Source organism: Hipposideros armiger, unplaced genomic scaffold (genome assembly GCF_001890085.2).
Source record: "Hipposideros armiger isolate ML-2016 unplaced genomic scaffold, ASM189008v1 scaffold_114, whole genome shotgun sequence".
NCBI classification, from domain to species: domain Eukaryota; kingdom Metazoa; phylum Chordata; class Mammalia; order Chiroptera; family Hipposideridae; genus Hipposideros; species Hipposideros armiger.
In genome coordinates, this window is record NW_017731464.1 from 1842104 (window position 1) to 1861165 (window position 19062).

The 19062-nt window shown below is 48.5% G+C and overlaps 1 protein-coding gene across 1 annotated transcript; it reads right to left on the reverse strand.

Moving 5' to 3' along the window:
* Positions 1–1494: 1494 nt before the first annotated feature.
* NAGK (N-acetylglucosamine kinase) lies at positions 1495–10445 on the reverse strand. The gene is made up of 10 exons (XM_019647696.1): positions 10321–10445; positions 8516–8600; positions 8263–8361; positions 7325–7466; positions 6432–6542; positions 5622–5734; positions 4068–4155; positions 2996–3093; positions 2430–2508; positions 1495–1831 (listed from the first exon to the last, which is right to left on the reverse strand). Exons 1-10 carry the CDS (start codon positions 10347–10349, stop codon positions 1641–1643), a joined length of 1035 nt encoding a protein of 344 aa, XP_019503241.1. The 5' UTR covers positions 10350–10445; the 3' UTR covers positions 1495–1640.
* Positions 10446–19062: the final 8617 nt, after the last annotated feature.

The following is a 19062-nucleotide window of genomic DNA, read 5'->3' on the forward strand; positions in this document are numbered from 1 at the left end:
TTCACATGCCCCTTGCTCTGCTCTAAATCCTCCGCTGTCCAGTTGGAATAGTAGAGCCTAGCAATGGTAAGGAAGAATGAGGATCATATCCTCAACGTACGGAGGTCTCTTTTAAACTCTTCGCCAATCAAGTTTTAGGTACTAAATCCAAAATACTGCTTGATCCTGATCCTGAGATCATGTAAACAAACTCTCCAAAGCTCAATGCTCATTAATAAGTGTTATTAGGACCATGACATATAGCGTTATCCCTGTTCTTTTTGCCAGCTTTCTCCCAGAGGATGTATTGGAGACTTGCTAAAAGCTGGACCCCAGCCATCTGGACCCCAGCTAAATGCAAAGATGGCTATCTGTCCCTGCAGGAGGGACTTAACTAGTTCCTGCTCAAAGGTCCTGCTTGCTGTTGGGCTAGAGCTGCTGCCACTCTGTTCTACACTGTGAAGTAAGTGTCACCTGACTTGGGGAACAAATATCCAAGACCCCTTCAAGAGCCTAATCATAACTGAAAAGCTGTAGTGTAGATAGAGCTCCCTCAATGTAGATCCTGGACCTGTGCAGCAGAAACTACGCAAGGTATTTAGCAGAAATGAAAACTCCTCATTCATCCTTGACCAAATCAATCAGGTACATGTACAAGGGGGAGAAAGAAATCTGAGTTTAAAATAAGCTCTTGAGAAATTGATGCACATAAGACTGAGAACTGACATCCAGTACATGGCCCATGCCTTCTAACGGCTAACACTCTAAACACCTATAGAGGCAGCCATTGTGGATCAAGGCTGTCTTCAGTCTTCACTAGGCAGCATGGGCAGAACATGAAGCTTTGGACTTGTCTTTACAGATGGAACGACAGTATCCAGAGGACAGGAATCAGGTCTATTCTTCACTGCCATTCGTCTTTCCCGGTGCTGTGGCACAGAAGCGAAGTGCCATACATCAGAGCCAGGCTAGCGGTCCCAGAACACGCAGGCCACCTAGTTAAGATGTGTCTAGTTGATCTTAGATCTCAGCCATCCTCATAACCTAACTGATTTATGTGGAAAACCTGCAAAATGTGCTGGTTATTCTTAAGTACCAAATCCAGTGAGATAAAAATGCTCCCAGACTAGAACTGTCCCCTGTCCCCTAAATTCTACTAGGACTATCAGGAGAGGGTGTGACATGTGTAAGGTTATTACCAGTGATGTTTTGCAGGGAGAACATTTAGTTCCACTGGACATGCTCAGCAGGGATCATTACCCACTTTGATACGAGAAAATTGAGATCACAGGTTAACTGGCAGCAGCAGCGCACAAGGATGCTGACATGGGGGAGGGGAAGCACATAATTAATAAGATAAATTAATACATCCAACTGCACGGTGAGCAGACTGCAGGCCGAGCATCTGGGGGTGGGGCTGTAAATCTTGGGCTAAAACCATTCTGAGTCTGCTGGGATACCTGCTGACAGGTGCGCTGAGGATGTACAGCAAGTGTTCTTCACAATCCAATCCAATTGGGGAGTGGGTAAAGTGCGTTTATTTTCTTCTATATGTGTTTTTCTTTTAAAAAAAAAAAAAAAAGGAAAAGGAGAAAAGGCCTCCTCCCTTCCAGCACCCAATGTCCACTGGGCTTGGAGGGGGTGGAGCCAGGCCCAGCCCCCTAGGAGAAGGTGTAAGAGTAGAAGGCAATGGCATTGACACTATAGTCCATGGGGAGGAGGTGCCCGATGTGCCGGGCCCCTAGGCTGGCCCCGCCCAGGGCGGAGGAATGTCGCAGCTTCATCAGGGTGAAGCTAGAGAAGGAGTTCTGAGCCTGGATCTCTCTGCCCTGGGTCAGCGCCAAAAGGAAACCTGGAGGGGTGGGGGGAAGAACACAGAGGACAGAGATGAGAGGAGACCAGGGAGAAGGTGGGGACAAAGAGGAGGGAAAGAAGGGCCCGAGGCATTCCTGTGGGGGTCCTAGAGGGGCCCACATACTGGGCCCAGGGTACATGAGCCCAGTAACGGCTGTGGGCAACTCCAGCCAGCCACCCCCGGCACCCGATGCTGGGAACTCCAAGGTAGAACTGGGGTCTTTGAGCTACTTCAGAATGTCTGCCAGAAACCACACGGCTGCCCGAAACAAAGCCGCAACGGGGAAGATGGCACCTTTCTGTCCTTCTGGCTAAGACTGCTGACAAGGGATGTCACCACCACATGCTGGTCAGAAGCTCTGAGTTCAAGTTAGATTTGTCTTTAATTTTTTCAAAATGGTGCTACTTTAATAAATCGTTTGGAAAAGAACATCTTTTTTAAGAGTTCAGGACATTGTAAAAGGGCTCCCTGGCAGAGTGAAGGTTAAGGGCTGTGGCCTGAGGTATCAGAGGCCTGCCAGCTTTCCCAAGCCACCTCTGTTCCAGCCCCATCCCGCACCCTTACCAGTCCCCTCCGGCCCCCGCCCCATACTCACCTTCCTTCAGCAGCTCCCAGCTCTTCCACACGGAGCCCACACACAGGATGGGGAGGCCAATCTCCCCTTTGAACAAGACCTGGGCAGAGAGCAGAAATGCGTATTGGGGGTGCCCGAGCCTCTCCAATGCCGAACGGGCTAGTTTCTTAAGACCAGCCCACACCATCCCATTTACTCTCCCTCTAGTGAAGAATCAGAAGGTAGACTCAAGAAAAAAAAAGGGAGAAAAACAGGGAGATTCCTAGAGGAATGGGAGATAAGGGAAAAGAAAGAGCAGTAAGCAACAATAGAGGAAGGAAAGAGAAGGGAGGGACATGGGCAGAAACACGACTGAGAGGGACAGCGCATGTACCACATCAAACCAATTGACTGTACAAACATGGAGGGGAGGCAGTGGGCCAAAGAACTTTTTTGTGTTACAGACTCTCTACAGAATGTTTTTCAAACCCAAGTTCATTTAAAATCACATCCGATTTCCAAAGTTTGAAAGACTGTCTCATCCCTAATGGGAAAGGGCCAAATCTGGCCCCGCAGTTCCCAGCCTTCAATATCCCACCTCGACTCACCGGGTCAATCTCAGGCAACACTGCCACAACGTGTCTGCCCAGCATCTCCCCGGCCTTCCTGAAGATATAGCGGGAAAGGGGATCCCCCTGCTGAGCACCTGGGGTAAAGGAGAGGGAAGGGGGTGGTGAGTACCTAGGGAGCCACCAGTCCTCAGTTATTCTCGCTGCCTGTTGCTGGGCGGCAACAGTGGGAGTACCCAGGGCTAAGTCTAAATCAGGAGTGGATGCCCACCTCGTGGCATGCCAAAGCTGCCCCTCCATCCTTACTTCCCCCGCCCCCACCAGGTACTTCTGCCCTAGGAGGGGTGTCCTGTACAGAGGTGGCTCGTTCCAGGCACTTGAGAAGGGCAGCCCTCCACCAAAGAACACTGGTACCTGGTTCGGACTCCAGCGTACACTGAGTTACTGAGTCTGTCCCTGAAGGTCTTTCAGCTCTGGGGACCCAGAACTCTACTTGAACAGCTGAGCTGGTTGGTGTTCCTGTCAGGGCCCCCCACCCACCTCCTGTGGGTCAGCCACTTCCCAGCTCTGCTCTGAAGGGGCCTCCGTACAGCAGGACCTAAGAGGGCCCTACAATGCCCTGAGGCCGCAGGAATCCAAATTAAGGGACTATGGACCAGACCACACAGACCACACAGTAGAGAAAGGGCAATGGGCCGACAAGCAAGCCTTATGGTTCAGCTTCTCCCGACACCCAGCCAAATATGCCTGACTTCTCCAGGATCCCTAGTTCTTTGGGTATCATTGGTTTAAAATTAAAAACAAAGTGACAGATTTGCCCAAAGGACAACTGCTTCATAAATCTGTCATAGACAAACAGCCTGCACAGCCATGACAGCTGTCAAGAAGAGAAACACAGGCAGTATAAAACAATTGTCAATATAACCCACCAGTCCTCTGCCTCCACCTCCAGGGTGACTAGTACCAAGGCCCATAGTGACAGAGAACTGAGTTCACTTGGTCAAAGGGAAATTAAATTGGCTTCCAGTCCCCACCTGAACTTTACCCATCCCCACCTCAGGAGGTCTTTGGGGGGAAAAAGCCAGAAAAACCCTTGCCCCACCTCCAGTACCTTCTGCAATTTTCCGGCAAAACCCAGCAAACCTGCATTTATCAAAGTCCCTATATAGGTGGGTGAGGATTCCTAGCCGATCTGGCACCTGAGAGACAGAGAAAGGGCACAAGATAGTCATCAGAAGCAAAGGAAAATTCCCAGTCTACCCACCCAAGCTGGCCTTCCTGATGTTTCTACTGTTTGAAAAGCAGGAATAATGTTTGTGTTTTAAGCTCTAGAGAGTACAAGGATTTGAGATTTCTCATTTGAGAAAAGTTCTTTGTTTTCCCCAACAAGAATGCCATTGCTCTATACAGATTAGCTTGCACACAGCACAGAGCACAGATCTGTGCTCACCAAAGTGTGTTCTCTAGTTCCTTGCGGTGCTCTTGAAAAGATTTCTTTAGTCAAAGGAATCTAAGGACTACTGCACGTTGCAATTCTCCCTTAGGGAGTCACAATGCACATTAACAAGTTAAAGGCTCTGAGAAGTCCTGAACCAAGAAATCTACTTGTTTTCCTCCAACTTATTTGACCACAGGTCCCTCTTCCACCCCAACAAACTTACACACCTGTAAAACTTCCGAAGGTCCTGAGGAACCAGTGATTCCCCAGAATATGCTCTTAAGATGGAAGAAGGGGGAGCTAAAATTTGAGTACCTCCAGCATTAAGCATGTATACACACTATCACCTTTCATCTTTGTCACGACCTTGTAAGAATGACCAAAGAATAAGAGAGGGAGTGACAGACATATTAGTGGGGTTTAGAACTGATTGTGAGTTAGGATACCTGAACTCCACTTCCTACAGCACTTGCTATAGGAAGTGATTGCTCTTCCTGGCCCCTCCCTCGTCCTCAGCTTGGCCCAGGGCAGAATTTCTCTTTAATCATCAACCCGAGCCTTTGAGACTACAGGTCCTATTTTCCAGCATCTCTAATCCCCTTCCTGGCCCCAACCCCAACTCACCTAAGTGGCCCTCACTCAGAGAGATGTCTATCACATAAACTTCTCTTCCTTCTCCTCTCCCACCTCTTACCTCTGGCTCAGCTACAGATAACCGTTTCCAAACCCACTACAAATGAGCACAGCCCAGACAAGAAGGCAAGTCAATCCCCAATACCGTGGGTAGGAGGCTACCCCTCCCTCTCCCTGTCCACCTCTTAATGGCCCCCCTCCCTGACCCATTCAGGCCAGAAGCAGCTCACTGTCCAACACACATGTTCAGACTTTACCGCTGTCTCTGTGAGCACTGTCTCCTGATCTCATCCTGCACTTCTCATTCCAACTTAGAATGTCATGTCTTCACCTCCCAGCAGGGCTGAGAATGAGGTCTGGCTAACCACTTGTTCCCAACCTACCCCTTCCTCATGGCTGGCACCCTCCTGGAATGTACTACCCCCATCATACTGAATCCTGTCCTCACCTATGACTTCTCTATCCTTCAGCTCTGACCTGCGACTCACCCCGACTTCTCTTTGGCTCACCCAGTCCCTCTCCTGCATTCGCTCCTGCTCAGTCTCCCACTGCCCTATGCCAGGTGTGCGTGTCTACCAGGGGCAGAGAGCGTACCTGGAAATAGTTGAACATGGCCTGTTTGATGTAGCCAATGTCATGAGGAGCTGCCTCTAGGTTGTCGATGGAGTCAAACACTATTTTCACTGCTTGGTATGCAATCCAGTAGGCTGTGGAGAGCAGAGAGGGCTAGAAGATGGGGCAATCTCCCCGAGCTCACAGGGAAGGAAAACTCAGACCAAGACAGGGTTAGGGATCAGCTTGTATATTACACCAAATTACGTGTCCCAATTCCCAGCCTGGGGGCTTCTAATTAAAATGTATCTGACTGATACATTCCCTTATGTGGAAAGCTGGAGGGGGAAAACAGAACAGGTGACGCTGTGTCAAACCAGCTGCTACCCAAAACTAAAGATGAGGTCAGTCAGGTGTCACACTGGATCACTGCCATGAACTCAACCTCAAGGGACCCTATGAAAATGTACTTCTGCTATCTATAAAAAGAGGACAGCAGGAGAAGCTTCTATACCCCTTTCCCACTAGCAGATGGATACAGTATCTCCTGGCCTCTATGGCTTTAACCTTTATTAAGTGTCAATTCCTCCCTAAGAACTCAAAAGTCAACACAGGTGGGCAATAGCTATTACGCTGAGGCATGAGCCTGAATCTTGGGTGCAAATCACTGCTGAAGACAAGGCCAGCCACTGGTCCAGCACTTGCTATCCTGTACTTAGAACTGTCCGATTCAGGAGCTGTCCCCAGAGAGCCCCACGGGGTCAGCGGGCTGAAGGCAGGGGAGAGAAGATGGGAGCTGCAGGAAGGGAAGGGTCCAGGAGCCTGAGCCAAGCCCAGTCAGCATGAGCTCACCTGAGCCCTCGTCCCCCATCATATGGCCCCAGCCGCCGCAGCCACTCTCAGAACCATCGGGGTTGATGAGCCTGCAGTTGGAGCCTGTCCCAGAGATGAGCACGATCCCACCTGGGGAAAGGGCATGGGAGGCTCAGTGTGGCCAAGGCCCTGCACAGAGCACACAGTTTCTGACTGAGGAAAGACAGGACAGAAACCAGCCCCAAGCCAAGGGATCACCACCCAGTCTTGAAGAGAAAACTGAGCCTAGCTAGTTTCCTGAAGGTGAGAGCCTGGCTCTCAAAGAAACTCCAACCATGTGCAGCCCTTCTCTGCAGGACAAAGAGGAACCAGCCAGCCTTCAAGCAACTACCTGCTTTAATGAGTATCTACTATGTGCCAAGGATGGTGCTAGACCCTGTTCATAGTGATATTCAGTACCCTAAACCACCTTATCAATACAATTACCCCCATTTTTATAGTGAGGAAATTAAAACTCAGAGAATTCTGTAACTTCTCCAAGATGGTACAGCTGGCAAAACAAGAGCTGAGATTCAAAAGCCAATCTTGTGGTACCGATGCTTTTTACACTCCTATCAGATGTATCTGACTCCTATCAGAGCTCCTCCCACTTTCTTCTCAACACTTAATGCCTTCCTTAGCCAGCCTCAGGGTCCCCTTCTTCTGGGATGAAGTCTTATGTCTGACTCCACTCCTTGCTTCCCATCAAGGTACCCTTGTTGCCCTCCCTTCTGTCCAGTCCTTGTTCTGACAGAGACTTAAGCTAATGAAAAGGGGGAGGGAGGATGAAATTAACTTCCAGATATTTTGCAAGACAAGTTCTGCTAACTACACCTAAGGGACTTTCCCAAAAAAACCAGTTCTCAACCTCACCCCTCCCATCACCTCCTCACCATCCGGCGTAGCTGTGGCGATGGCACCGGCGGCGTCAGTGGTGATTAAGTAGCTTTCACTCAGATAGGGAAATCGGTCCCTCAGCTCCTCCGTCAGGATCCTCACCGCGTCCTCCTGCTCCCCACCACTCAGGGATAAGCCCTAGGCCATGCGGGACGTGAGCGAGTGAGCAAGGCCCCAGACCCAGCTTTCTCAACCCACTCCCTTCCTGCTATCTGCCCCCTGCTCTCTACATCTGGGCCCTGCTTTTCCAGCCCCAGTCCTCCTTCCACTCCACACAATGACCCCCTCGGAAGGCTTGGGATGCAAGAACCTGGACTGGGAGTGGACAGAGAAAGGAAATTCAACAATGCCCAGCTTGGAGCTTAGGAGGACAGCAATGCCCTCAACAGAAAACCAGGCAGAGGAGCAAGCTGAGATTAGCTTGGTCTAGAATACATGGGATTTGGCTGTGCCTGCAGAGCATCTCACTGAGGGCATGTCCAGGGAGTAGCCAGAACTACAGCAACTTGGAAGAAAGGCCTGAACAGCGAATAACGGCGAACATTTAATGAGTGCTTATGGGTCAGACTCTAACCACTTTGGGATGTGTCAAGTCATTATACTTTCCCAACAACTCTGAGGTAGCTACTGTTATCTGCATTTTCCAAATGAGGAAACTTAGGTTTAGAGAAGTAACCTGCTTAGGGTCACACAGATGTTGAGTGACAAACCAAGGTCTCAGGGGCTCTCCAAAGCCCTGTGCTCTTCCAACTGTTGTGACTTGTAGCTAACAACTGAAGCCCCAAAAATGGATGTGATCATGTGAGTTTCTAGACCAGAGACTAAGCCCCCAAGACCATTCCCTCTGCCGTCATTGTCAGACTCATCTAGTTCAAACTCGCTGTCTCAGTGTTGCTGTGACTTAATTCCCAGGGTGTCTATACCCCAGACTCACCAAGCTTCGTAGAGGTACCAGAGGATCCACCCCTGCTTTCCGTTTGGCCCTGTTCACCATCTCGTTGATCCTCTCCACACACTTGTCTGTCCCGATGAGCTGGCCCCAATCAAGGGAAGGAGGAATTACAAAGGCTTGTACAACCTGTGCTGCCCTACAGGCTGCTCTTTGAGGCCCCAGCCACCACCTCAACAGGAGTTACAGAGAATAAAACCACAAACAAGCCCACTGGTCCCCTCAGTGTGGCCTTTACCCAGTGGTTTGTGCTGAGTCCATCCGCTTCTGCCAGGATCTGCCCATCCTCTGAGAGTAAAAGGACCTTGGACCGTGTTCCTCCCCTAGAGAACACAAGGGGGCACTCAGTCTCGCTCAGAAAAACCTGCAGCCCCAGCTAAGCTTGTGCAGTCCTTGTCATAGAGCTCAGTGTGATGGAGACGGCTTCAGCAAACCCAGTCAGCATCCCCAAACCCACCTCCGTGGTTTGGAGTTTGCTGTGCTCTTGGAGTGAAACATAGGTCATATTCAGTTTCCCTTGGGGATGTCCTACATATCCTGCAAGGCCCTACTTATATACATCATTTAGTCCTTGAAACCTGATGTATGGCCCACCCCTATAACTCCATTAATTAAACCGAGTCAGTGCCCCCATAACTCTTAAGAATACCTCTGTATTAAGAGTATGTTTTAGTTGTTTTCCAGTCTGCCTGCCTCTCACTAGATTACAAGCTCTAGATCATGTATCTATCCCCATGCCTTGCACAGGCAACACTCAGTAAATGTGACTAAAGAGAATGGCACATCTCTGCTTCTCAAAAGCTAAAGGCTGCCTTTCATGATCTAGCTGCAGCTGCCAAGGTCTTCAAGATACCCTTGTGAGAAACACTGACCAGAGTTTATACCCACTTAAGCAGCTAAACAGTCAAATGCTTATTACTGGGGTAAGTAACAGTTTGGAGGGAGGGCTGTAGTGGTGCGATATATGTTTCTTTATTGATCAGTACTTTTAGGAATATCAGAAGAGGACACTGAAGACCTGCTGATCAAACTTAAAAATGACAAAAAGTTTCACGGGGTAGTTAATGCATGAGGTGGCAGATTTAACATCCAAAAGAATCTGTTGACAAACTGGAAAAATGGGTCATATCTTACATACGGACATAACAGGGATGAATGCAAACTCCTATACTTAGTTTTTTAAAAAAAGAGAAGTAGATACAGGATGGGGAAGATCAATCTTTACAATGCATGTGAAAAAAAAGATGTTGGTGTCCGTGAGTCAGCAATGAGATGTGGCTGCTATTGAAATAATCAAATCTCAGATTCAAAATGTCCTGGCTGAGATAACAGCCACCCTCTATTATGCCAATCTGACACACCCAGATTCACAGGATGCTGTCACTGGCATGGAACTTGGAGATCAAATTCGTCCATCTTTCCTCTCACTTTATACACAGGTGGTAACTGAAGCCAGGGCACAAGTCTTGGCCATATTCATACCTAGGGGAAGGGCTATTACAAAAGTCCAGTAGACAAGCTTCCGAGCAGGAAAAATTTCAGAATAACAGAGGATTCCATCTAGGGTGAGGAGCCTTGAGTGGCGACAAGAATGGTGGAGTTGCAGGCATCAGGACAGGCTAACACTCTGGCTCCCAGGGGCTCCACCTCCCAGATACTCTCCAGCCAAGACCTCTGTCCCTGCTTTCACCACAGTCCCACTCCCCACCCTCAGTCCACCAACTTCACACCTGACACCTGTTCTGCAAAACTCTCTTGAGGGTCGTGAATGAGAAAAAGGAGCATCTCCAGCGGGTGACAGAGGAGTGGGTCGTTTGTGGAAGGCCGTGTCACACGCAAGAGCCCCGGAAAGGTACACAACCGCGCGCGCGCACACACACACAACCCTCTTCCGCAAGGCCCTGCAGCTGAAAAGCCCACTGGACGGACTCTGAGGCGGGGGCCACCAGCCAGCCCATGACCTTGCTTCCGCCCAAAGGAGGGGGTGGCACGAGCAGCTGCCAGGCCGCCCCTGCCAGACTCCCTCCGCCCCGCTGCACTCACCCTTCCACACCCCCGTAGAGCGCGGCCATGCTGCTGCAAACGCCGACGCTGATCTGGTGGCTGCCTTCCCTCCCTCCTGCCCACTTGCCCACTTGGCACCGCCCCGCGTCAGGTGAACGCCCGCGCGGTCCAGCTGACTCCGAGTGCGCGTGCGCGGGGCGTGGCGCCGTCTGCCGCTTTTTGCCCCAGGCTGGCCCCGCCCCGACGACTCCCCGTGGGTGGGTGAGTGCGGTTTCAGCAGCTCCTCCGGACCCTGCTGGCGCCTCCCCACCTCCTGGCCCCTGCTTCCGGAGATGTGTACGGGATCCCAAGCACAGGAGCCAGAAAAGAGTGCTTGAGACGGACCCGCAGGACACGTCACTGCCCTGCCCGCCCCTCAGTGCCCGGAAGTTGCTGGCGGCCCCGCCTCGCGCCTGTGCACTGCTTATGAGCCACGTAGCCTGTTGGAGCATATGGTGAAGAACATCGTGACGCCCGCAGGACCAGGCCACCCGCTCCTTATGAGGGTGTGGTCTTGGAGAACCGCGCACCTAAGTCAGGTGAATCAAAGGGCCTCAAAAAAGTTATGAAAATGTGCAACTAAATACCTGCCTGGCGATGGCAAACGTGCGCACACAGACTTGACCGCTGCGCTCGTGTGAATGCGCGTCACCAGGAGAAACTAGGAGCGGGCTAGGGAAGGAGAAAAGCCCTGGAGGCTGTCCTTGGTCCAGAGGAGGGAGCGTTCGGCTTCCCAGTTTAGTTCTTTGTGGAGGTTGAGGAAAGAGCAAACTTAGGGCCTATATAAACTACAGTCATTTTAACCAGGCTGCTGAAATTACGACTATGAAAGTTGAGGCTTGAGGAAAGACTTCATTCTTGTTTTAACTACCCTGAGAACCTAAACTTTTTTGAGTTTTGCAGACCTGTGTCAATGCCCGGATATACGTATATCTGGACCTCCAGGTAACCCTCTAATTACCCCTCCTGAAGGACTCACCTATATATACATCCACCTGGTAGCTATTATCCGGACCACTGGATGTGACCAGGCCTCCTGACTAGAGTAATTAAAAAGTAAATCAGAGAGCGGGGTAGGATTTTTTTACACTCAAATCATTTACATCCATAACACATCAGAGCTGAAAGGGTTACCAGCTTAAGGTCTGGCTGCTTGTCGCTTCATGAAACAAGGTTGGTGGAAAGAAAAGCAGGCTTGTTTATTTGAAATGCCGGCATTCTGAGAGGATGGGGGATTCCTCCTGCCCAAAGGCCATCTCTCCGTTTCCCCGCATGGCCAAAAGATTTTATGGGCACGTAAGAAGAGGCAGAACAAAGGAAAAGAGGAGGTGGTCCAGCAATTCCTGGGGATTTGGAAAAGCAAAGAAAAAGCACTTCCCAGAGCCTAGCTGGTTTTGGAGATAAAGATGGATCTTATGCAGATATTGAAAAGACTGTCTTCTAAGTTAATATGAACAGGGTCATTAAAGATGGTATGCATGCAGCCTTGAGCAAACAGATTCATTAAGGAGGAAAGCAAAACAAGTTTTTAAAAGTCAAGCTAAATTACATTAGTAAATCAAATTACACTAAAGGGTTAAATGTCAAAAGATACAGGGTCACCCTTACAGAAGGTGCTTAATCCAGCACACACATAGTTTTAGAATAATGGCACTAATAGACTCTGGTGGGATTAAACTGGACAGGATTTTTGGAGGGAGGAGATTGTAGGTGGATTTTGAAACAACTGTGCCTTTTCATGCACTTGGGACCTCTATATTCAAGTTTCCCTTTGTGTTGCTTGTTTAGAAAAGGAGGAAGCAAAAGAGAAAATGCCCAGGTCTGAAGACAAGGTTTCAGTTCACTATTTACTAGCTGATGACCTTGGGCGAATTACACATAATTGCTGTTGCTTCTGCTTAGCTGCAAAATGGAGATGATAAATATCTGCTTAGTCAGACTAACACGGGATTTAAACATCAAGAATTTTGGAAACTGTTAAGTAATACAGAGATCTTTAATTTTTATATATATTACTGATGAGTTTGTGCTGTCCAACACAGCAGCCACATATGACTATCAAGGACTTGAAATGTGACTAGTCGCAAATGAGATGTGCTGTAAATGTAAAATACACACAGGATTTTAAAAATGTAGTACCAAAAGAGAATATAAAAATATCTCCAATAATTTTTATATGAGTTACATATTTAAGTGATAATATTTTGGATATAGTGGGTTAAAATTATATATTATTAAAATTAAGTTTGCCTGTCTGTTTTTATCTTTTTAATGTAGCTACTAGAAAAATTTAAATTATACATGTGGCTCATATTTGTGGATCACATATTTCTTTTTTTTTTTTTTTTTAATTTTGTTGGGGAACAGCCATGGTCATTGGTTACACATTGCTTTCATGCTACAATGGCATAATTGACTCTTTTAGGGAGGGCGCAGCTCACAGTGGCCCATGCAGGGATTGAACAGCAACCTTGGTATTATCAGCACCACGTTCTAACCCACTGAGCTAACCAGTCACCCCCAACACATATTTCTATTATATAGTGGTGTTCTATGTTTTGTCTCCTATCCATCCAGCCGGACCAGAATAGTATTTCAAAGTCCCTTGAGCACCTGTTTATGAAATAAATAATGACGTAGGATTGATTTAAAGAAGAAATGGCATTGAATACAAAATTAATAATAATACCATGTTGTGCTTTGTAGTTCTATAAAGCTCTTTTATTTACTTTTATCTGATTTGATCATCCTAACAACCCTCTTGAGAATGACAGAGATTTCTAACGACATATTACAAGTGAAGAAACTAAGGCTCTGAAATCAAAGTAATTAGCTAAAGCTCACACAAATAATAGTTGTTGCTTATTATGGGTGAGGGTAGCTACTGTAATGGGAAGGAAATAAAGATATTCAATACAGATGATTGTTAACCTCTATATGGCTTATAAAAGTGTAATGCCCCTCTGTACTGGGCTTGCAACATCTCAGCAGCTGTTCCTGTGACACTCGTGAGGTTAGAAAAGTCCTCTAAGAAACGGGAAATCACAGTCATTCTTTATCTTCTCTGCTTTGTCCCCATGACTCCAGGGAGGCCATATTTCCATGGGAGAGCGGGGCTGGTAAGAGGGACAGTGGAAAAATATCTTCCCTTCCAAGTCCACTTACGATTTTGTCCCCAAGATCTTCAACAGGTTATGTTAGCTTGGTTCATGAAAGCATGGCCAATCTGTTTTTACTCACCACTGTATTTCCAGGACTAACCTCAGTATAGGGCACATGATAAGAGGTCTATAAATAGTTCTGAGAAAGCTTATAAACTATAAAGCACTGTACTACAACCATAAGAGGTAGTAAACGCCCCATTGTGAACCAAAGTAGGGAGCAAGTAGATTCTACGGCAGAGAAAATTCGCAGACGAGACTGGGGAGAGAACAACGTTCAGTGAAAATAGAAGTGAAATTTGAACTGGGGAAGCAGGAGACGGACAAGTGGTTAGGGGACCTCATAGGGATATAGCCCTAATCTGTGCTGTATGGGGAAGTTGGCAGTATACGGGTGATCTCAGCACTATGCTTTAGGATAATTAATCTGGCTGGTTCCTCATAGTGACAAATGGGAGGGAAGAACCTGGAGCAGCAAGAAAATTAGAAGCTTGGGGCAATGGCCCAGGCCAGCCAAAAACAAGGACAAAAACAAGGGCAGAGCAGAAGTCACGGGAAAGGAGTCAAGTGGGTGGTCATGCTGACCTCTCCCTCTGTTGATCTGTGATGAGGGCAGAGACAAGGCTGGAGTTGGCTTTCCTACAACGAAAGAGAGTGGTGAAGGGCTGCCTTACCTAAGTAAGGGTGGAGGTGGGACTCAGGCTGGTAGCTGCTGGAAGACCAGGGAAGGGCTCTCCCAGAAACAACCCAGAGGGGGTGAGGGTTGCACAGGACCCCCAGAGTGCAGAAGCAGGTGGACCACTGACTAAACATTCTGCCTTTCAAGTCTCCTCTGCCTTGAGGTCATGGGGCCATAGGCCAGGGCAGCAACCCCAGAAAATCCGGTTGGTTTATTCCGTCTCCCTGAGAGTGTGGGTGTCTCTCTGTGTGTTTATGTGTTTGGGCTTGTGTCATCTATGTGTAGACGTGTATATATTTATTTATATATTTAGTATATGTTTGGTACATGTTTCTAAGTGACTAAATGTGTCTACAGTGTATTTGAGATCATATCTTTATGCATTTTTCTGTACTAGTAAATGCACAGAATTAGAATGACAGTTTCAGTTATTAAAGGAACCTAAGCAATCCTGCCTATCTAGGGACCTTTGCACAGACGGATGGATGCATAAATGTAATTTTGCAGCATCGTGCCAGAGCCACCTCACGTTAGCTTGCAAAGAGCTAATTGTGCACATCTTTCTAAGTAAGATCCACTCAGTAATACTTTAGTAGCTCGATATTGCCATGGTGAGAGTATTCACAACCCAGAAATCAGCAACTGCTACAAATCAGGTTGCTGTTGTTGTTGTTGTTGTTTTCCAGAAAGCTGCCTGTTAAACATGTACCAGCACACCCTGGATAGGTGTCTTATGGGTGTGAGAACCTCCATGGTCTGTGTCTATCAGTGCAGAAGTACATATGTGAAAGTGGACATCTGTGTAGCAGGTCCAATTTTTTATAGACCAAAAACTCAGGGGTGCAAAAATGCAAGAATTTTCTCACAACTAAACTGAATTTCTGTCTCAACCGTCCACTCTTGATGGAATCACTTATAGGTGAACTCAGTGATTTCAGGCTTCAACTTAGACTGAACATTCGTCCTCCTGTTGGATCCCCAGGTTTGTGTCTGAGGGCTGGGCTGAAACAGCTTGCAGCAGTAAGGAGGGACAGTCGCGGGCAATTGCTGAGCTGGGCAGTTTTCCCATCAGGGCCTGCGCTCATTTGCATCCAGTCTCCCGACATCTCCTGAGATTCCCCAGGCCCCATGAAGCCTCCAGTGGCTCAGTCCACACTGCCATTTTTGGCACCTGTCCCTTTGTCAGGTGTTGGAGGGTGAAGGGGAGGGAGTATGTTTTCTTCCTCTCAGGCTCTGGGACTTTCCCTCCAGGCTGCCATCTCCAGAAGTAAGAAAAAAAAGGAGCATCATATCACCTAACTACACCACACCCTATAAGACAGAGTCTAAGCCCATTTTATAGAGGCCTAAATTCCCAAATGCCAAGCTGGGTTTCAACCCAGTTCTCTCTGACTCTAAAGCCTTTTCTACTCTACCAGACCACCCCAAGTCTCTGTGGATTAGGGACGCTTGGTACAAGCTTTTGGTCATGATGGATTAGGCCACTCATGCTCAAATAATCATAGAATTTCCATTCTACCAGCTGTCTCCTCTGCAACTCTATGGTACAGCAGGACACCCAGAAATAAGTGTGTGTGGAGGAAGCTGAGCTATGAGGCTGAGCCTCCTGTAAGAAGCCTGTGATATGTAAAGCCAGCAGGATACATTTCACTGATTTCCACTCCCAAGTCTGTCCCATTCCTTTATCAGGATTCGTTCTTCCGCGCCTAGCTGAAGCCCTGTTTCACAGAACTTTCCTAACTACCAGCATTCCATGTCCCTGAGAGAGAGGCAAAGGACTCAAGGTAGGGCAGATTATGCAGACCAAACCCGAAGTCGGATGCTTCCAGAAAGGTCTCCTCTGCAGGTGGTCTTGGGAATTCCCGCTGCAGGGGGTGCAGAGCAGAGGCATAGAGGGGAATCTCCTTGTCTTCCAGGCTTCTGCCTTGCCCATTAGCAAATGTGGGGAACCCAGAGACCTCCTTTTATAAAATTGTATTTCTTTTTAAAAAAAAAATAAATAATTGTAGCTTTTATTGAGACAATTGTAGACTCACATGCGGTTCTAAGAAATACTACAGAGAGATCCCATTTTCCCCCCAATATCACAACCCAGATATTGATACAGATACAATCCATCAGTCGTTCTATTTTCCCCAGTTTTCACCTGTGCCTATTTTTACAAGTAAGTGTATGTGTGTGTGTGTGTGTGTGTGTAGTTCTGTACAGTTTTATCATGTGTCGGTTCATGGATCTACTGCCCTAGTCACAATACAGAGCAGTTCCAACTTCACAAGGATCCCTTAAGCTGCCCTGTCTATACCTATGCTCCCTCCCTCACCCCACCCCCACCCTGACCCCTGGCAACCATTGTTCTCCATTTCCAAAATTTTGTCATTTCAAGAATGTGATATAAATGGAACCATACAACATGCACCCTTTTTTCAGCCACATAATTCCCTGGAGGTTCATCCAAGTTGTGGCCTATGTCAACAATTCCTTGTCACTGCTGAGTAGTATTCCATGGTGTGGATGAAGTATGTTTCTTTCTAGTAAAATATTTCACACATACAAAAATCTGTATAACATACATAAAGGTTATAAAGATGTGGCTCCTCATTGCGAACCCTGGAGCCTCACAGAAACACCTGGGAAATGAGGAGAAACTCCATGTTTTGGCACGAACACGTGAGTCCTTGAAGATCAGTATCCTTCCACAGGCCTGGAGGGACTGTCTGCTGGGAAAGAGGCTGAAGAGAGCCCAGCTTTCTGGGCCTGGGGGATGGGGACCTCGGGATGGAGAGAGGAGGTAAACCAGGCCCTAGGCCAGACAAGTGCCTGTCCAGACTGGGGCCTTCCTTTAGGCCCAGACCTCTAGTGGGGAGAGACTGGAGCAGACGGCTGCCAGTAGGGGCTGGGCAGGGGCCCCTCAGAGCAAGTCACCACCTGAGAAGGGACAAGTGCAAGGGCAGTTCCAGAATCAGACGTGCCGCTGCCAGGAGAGCTCCCTGGAGGAGGTGGGAATTCAGGACAGACACCTCTGGGGCTTTGTCTCCTGGAGCTGAGCCTGGCTGCACACCTTCAGCAAGCACTCAGTGTCTGCCTTTGGGCATATGGTAAGCAGCCCAAGACTTGGCATGGGTCAGGGCCTCTGGGAGAGCCCGTGCTGAGAGAAAGGACAGTCCCTTCAGCCTGGGGGAGGGAGGGGAGGAAAGAAAACAGAGGCTGGAAACTTGCTCCAGGGCAGGCAGCTATCCTGACTGGCTGTACCACTCCTACCAAGTGCCCAAAAGACCCCTTCCTCCTGAGCTCCCTCCTCCCAGAATTCTAAGCGTTTGCAGCACCCCCCAACTTATCCATTCGAGCGGCCACAGTTGCATCTTTGTGTATATGAGAGAGAGTGCTCCTGTTCCATCTGACCTGACTCTCTTGGGACCCTCCTAAAAACGGGCCCCTCACTGAAACCCTGGAATGGGGAGGTGAGAGAGAGGGGCTCTCGGCGGCACCCAGTGCACTGGCTTCCAAGTATCTCTACATGCCTAGCCCGGGGTTTGGCCAGGCTGGCAGTGGGCAGGCATGGGTCTCACAGACAGGCTGGGAGGCAAGGGGTCAACTGGAGAGTTCAGTAAGAAACCCAGAAGTCACGAGGAGGCAGTAAATGAGCCTGGTGAGGACTGTGGACTCTGGCTACAACCAGGAGGTAGGGGAAGATGGGGGTTAGAACGGGCCGGAGCACTCAGGAAAGCTTCCTGGAGGAGGGATGTGAAGTGGGTCTTGAAAGGCTGGTAGGAACTGGGCAGGCAGAGAGAAGGGGCAGGAAGAGCCCTGTGAGTGAGGCAAGGGTGGGGGGAGAAGGGTCCATGCAGGGCAGGGGGCCAGGATGAGCAGGGTTCTGGAGGGTTCTACAGCCATGACCCAGAGTGTCTTGCGTGGAGGTGGGGGATAGGGCCAGGCAGATTTCCTTCCATTCTCTACCTGCTCAGGAGACCTGGCCAGGACAATCTGCAGTTGCAGGAGGACACTGAACAGGAGGAAGAGGAAGGGATGGCCAGGAGCTTAACCAATTAAAACAGTCCCCTGCTGGATGCCCTGTAGGTGGTAGTGGTCCTAGCAGCTAATCCCTGCTATTTCAGTTCCTGCTAAGAAACAGTGAGACCAGTGGTGTGGTTCCTTGGGACTCAGGGAGTTCCTGGGATGTGGGCCTTTCAATTGTAAAACTGGGCTGAGTTGGTCACCCTATGAGAGCAGAGTTTATATGGTACAGCAAATAACAGTAGTATTACACCATCAATCAATTCAGCAGTGATTCTTAAAGGATGTCCCCGCTTAATTGGCATTTCCAGAACAAAGGGTTCCTGCTATCCTGGAGAACAGAGTCCTCTACAATCCACCTGCTCCACCTTAACCTTGGAGAATCTAGCTGTCTATTAGTACATTCGATCTCAGAAAAACCCAAGAAACCTGTTTTGTCCTGTTGAATGACTTAATAAACAAGGTTATTGGGGCAACCAGTTAGCTCAGGTGGTTCTAACGCAGGCTCATAACACCAAGATTGCCGGTTTGATTCCCAAATGGGCCAAGGAGCTGCGCCCTCCACAACTAGATTGAAGACAACTACTTGAATTGGAGCTGACAGGTCCTGGAAAAACACGCTGTTCCGCAATAAAACTTCTTAAAAATAAATAAAGTAAAAATAAACAAGGTTATTTGCACGGAGGGGAATCTTGTCTTTCAAGGGGTATTAAACTCCCCATACACCCCCTGCCTCCTCCCAAACAAATTTTCTGTTAATCTCAGTTTGAAAAACTCTGGGACCGGCTGAGTGGCTCGATGGTTAAGAACTGGCTTGGGATGCCAGAGGGCCCCGGTTCGGATCCCACATATGAGGGCCAGTGACACTGCCCTCCACAGCTAAGATGCTGA

Bases quoted from the DNA above. Each gene is read 5' to 3' on its own strand.
- NAGK (XM_019647696.1), bottom strand. From the start codon at position 10,349: ATGGCCGCGCTCTACGGGGGTGTGGAAGG. The intron at 8,601-10,320 runs GTGAGTGCAGCG...TGTGTTCTCTAG, and splicing joins CTCTACGGGGGTGTGGAAGG to GGGAGGAACACGGTCCAAGG. The intron at 5,735-6,431 runs GTGAGCTCATGC...TGCTCTCCACAG, and splicing joins GATGGGGGACGAGGGCTCAG to CCTACTGGATTGCATACCAA.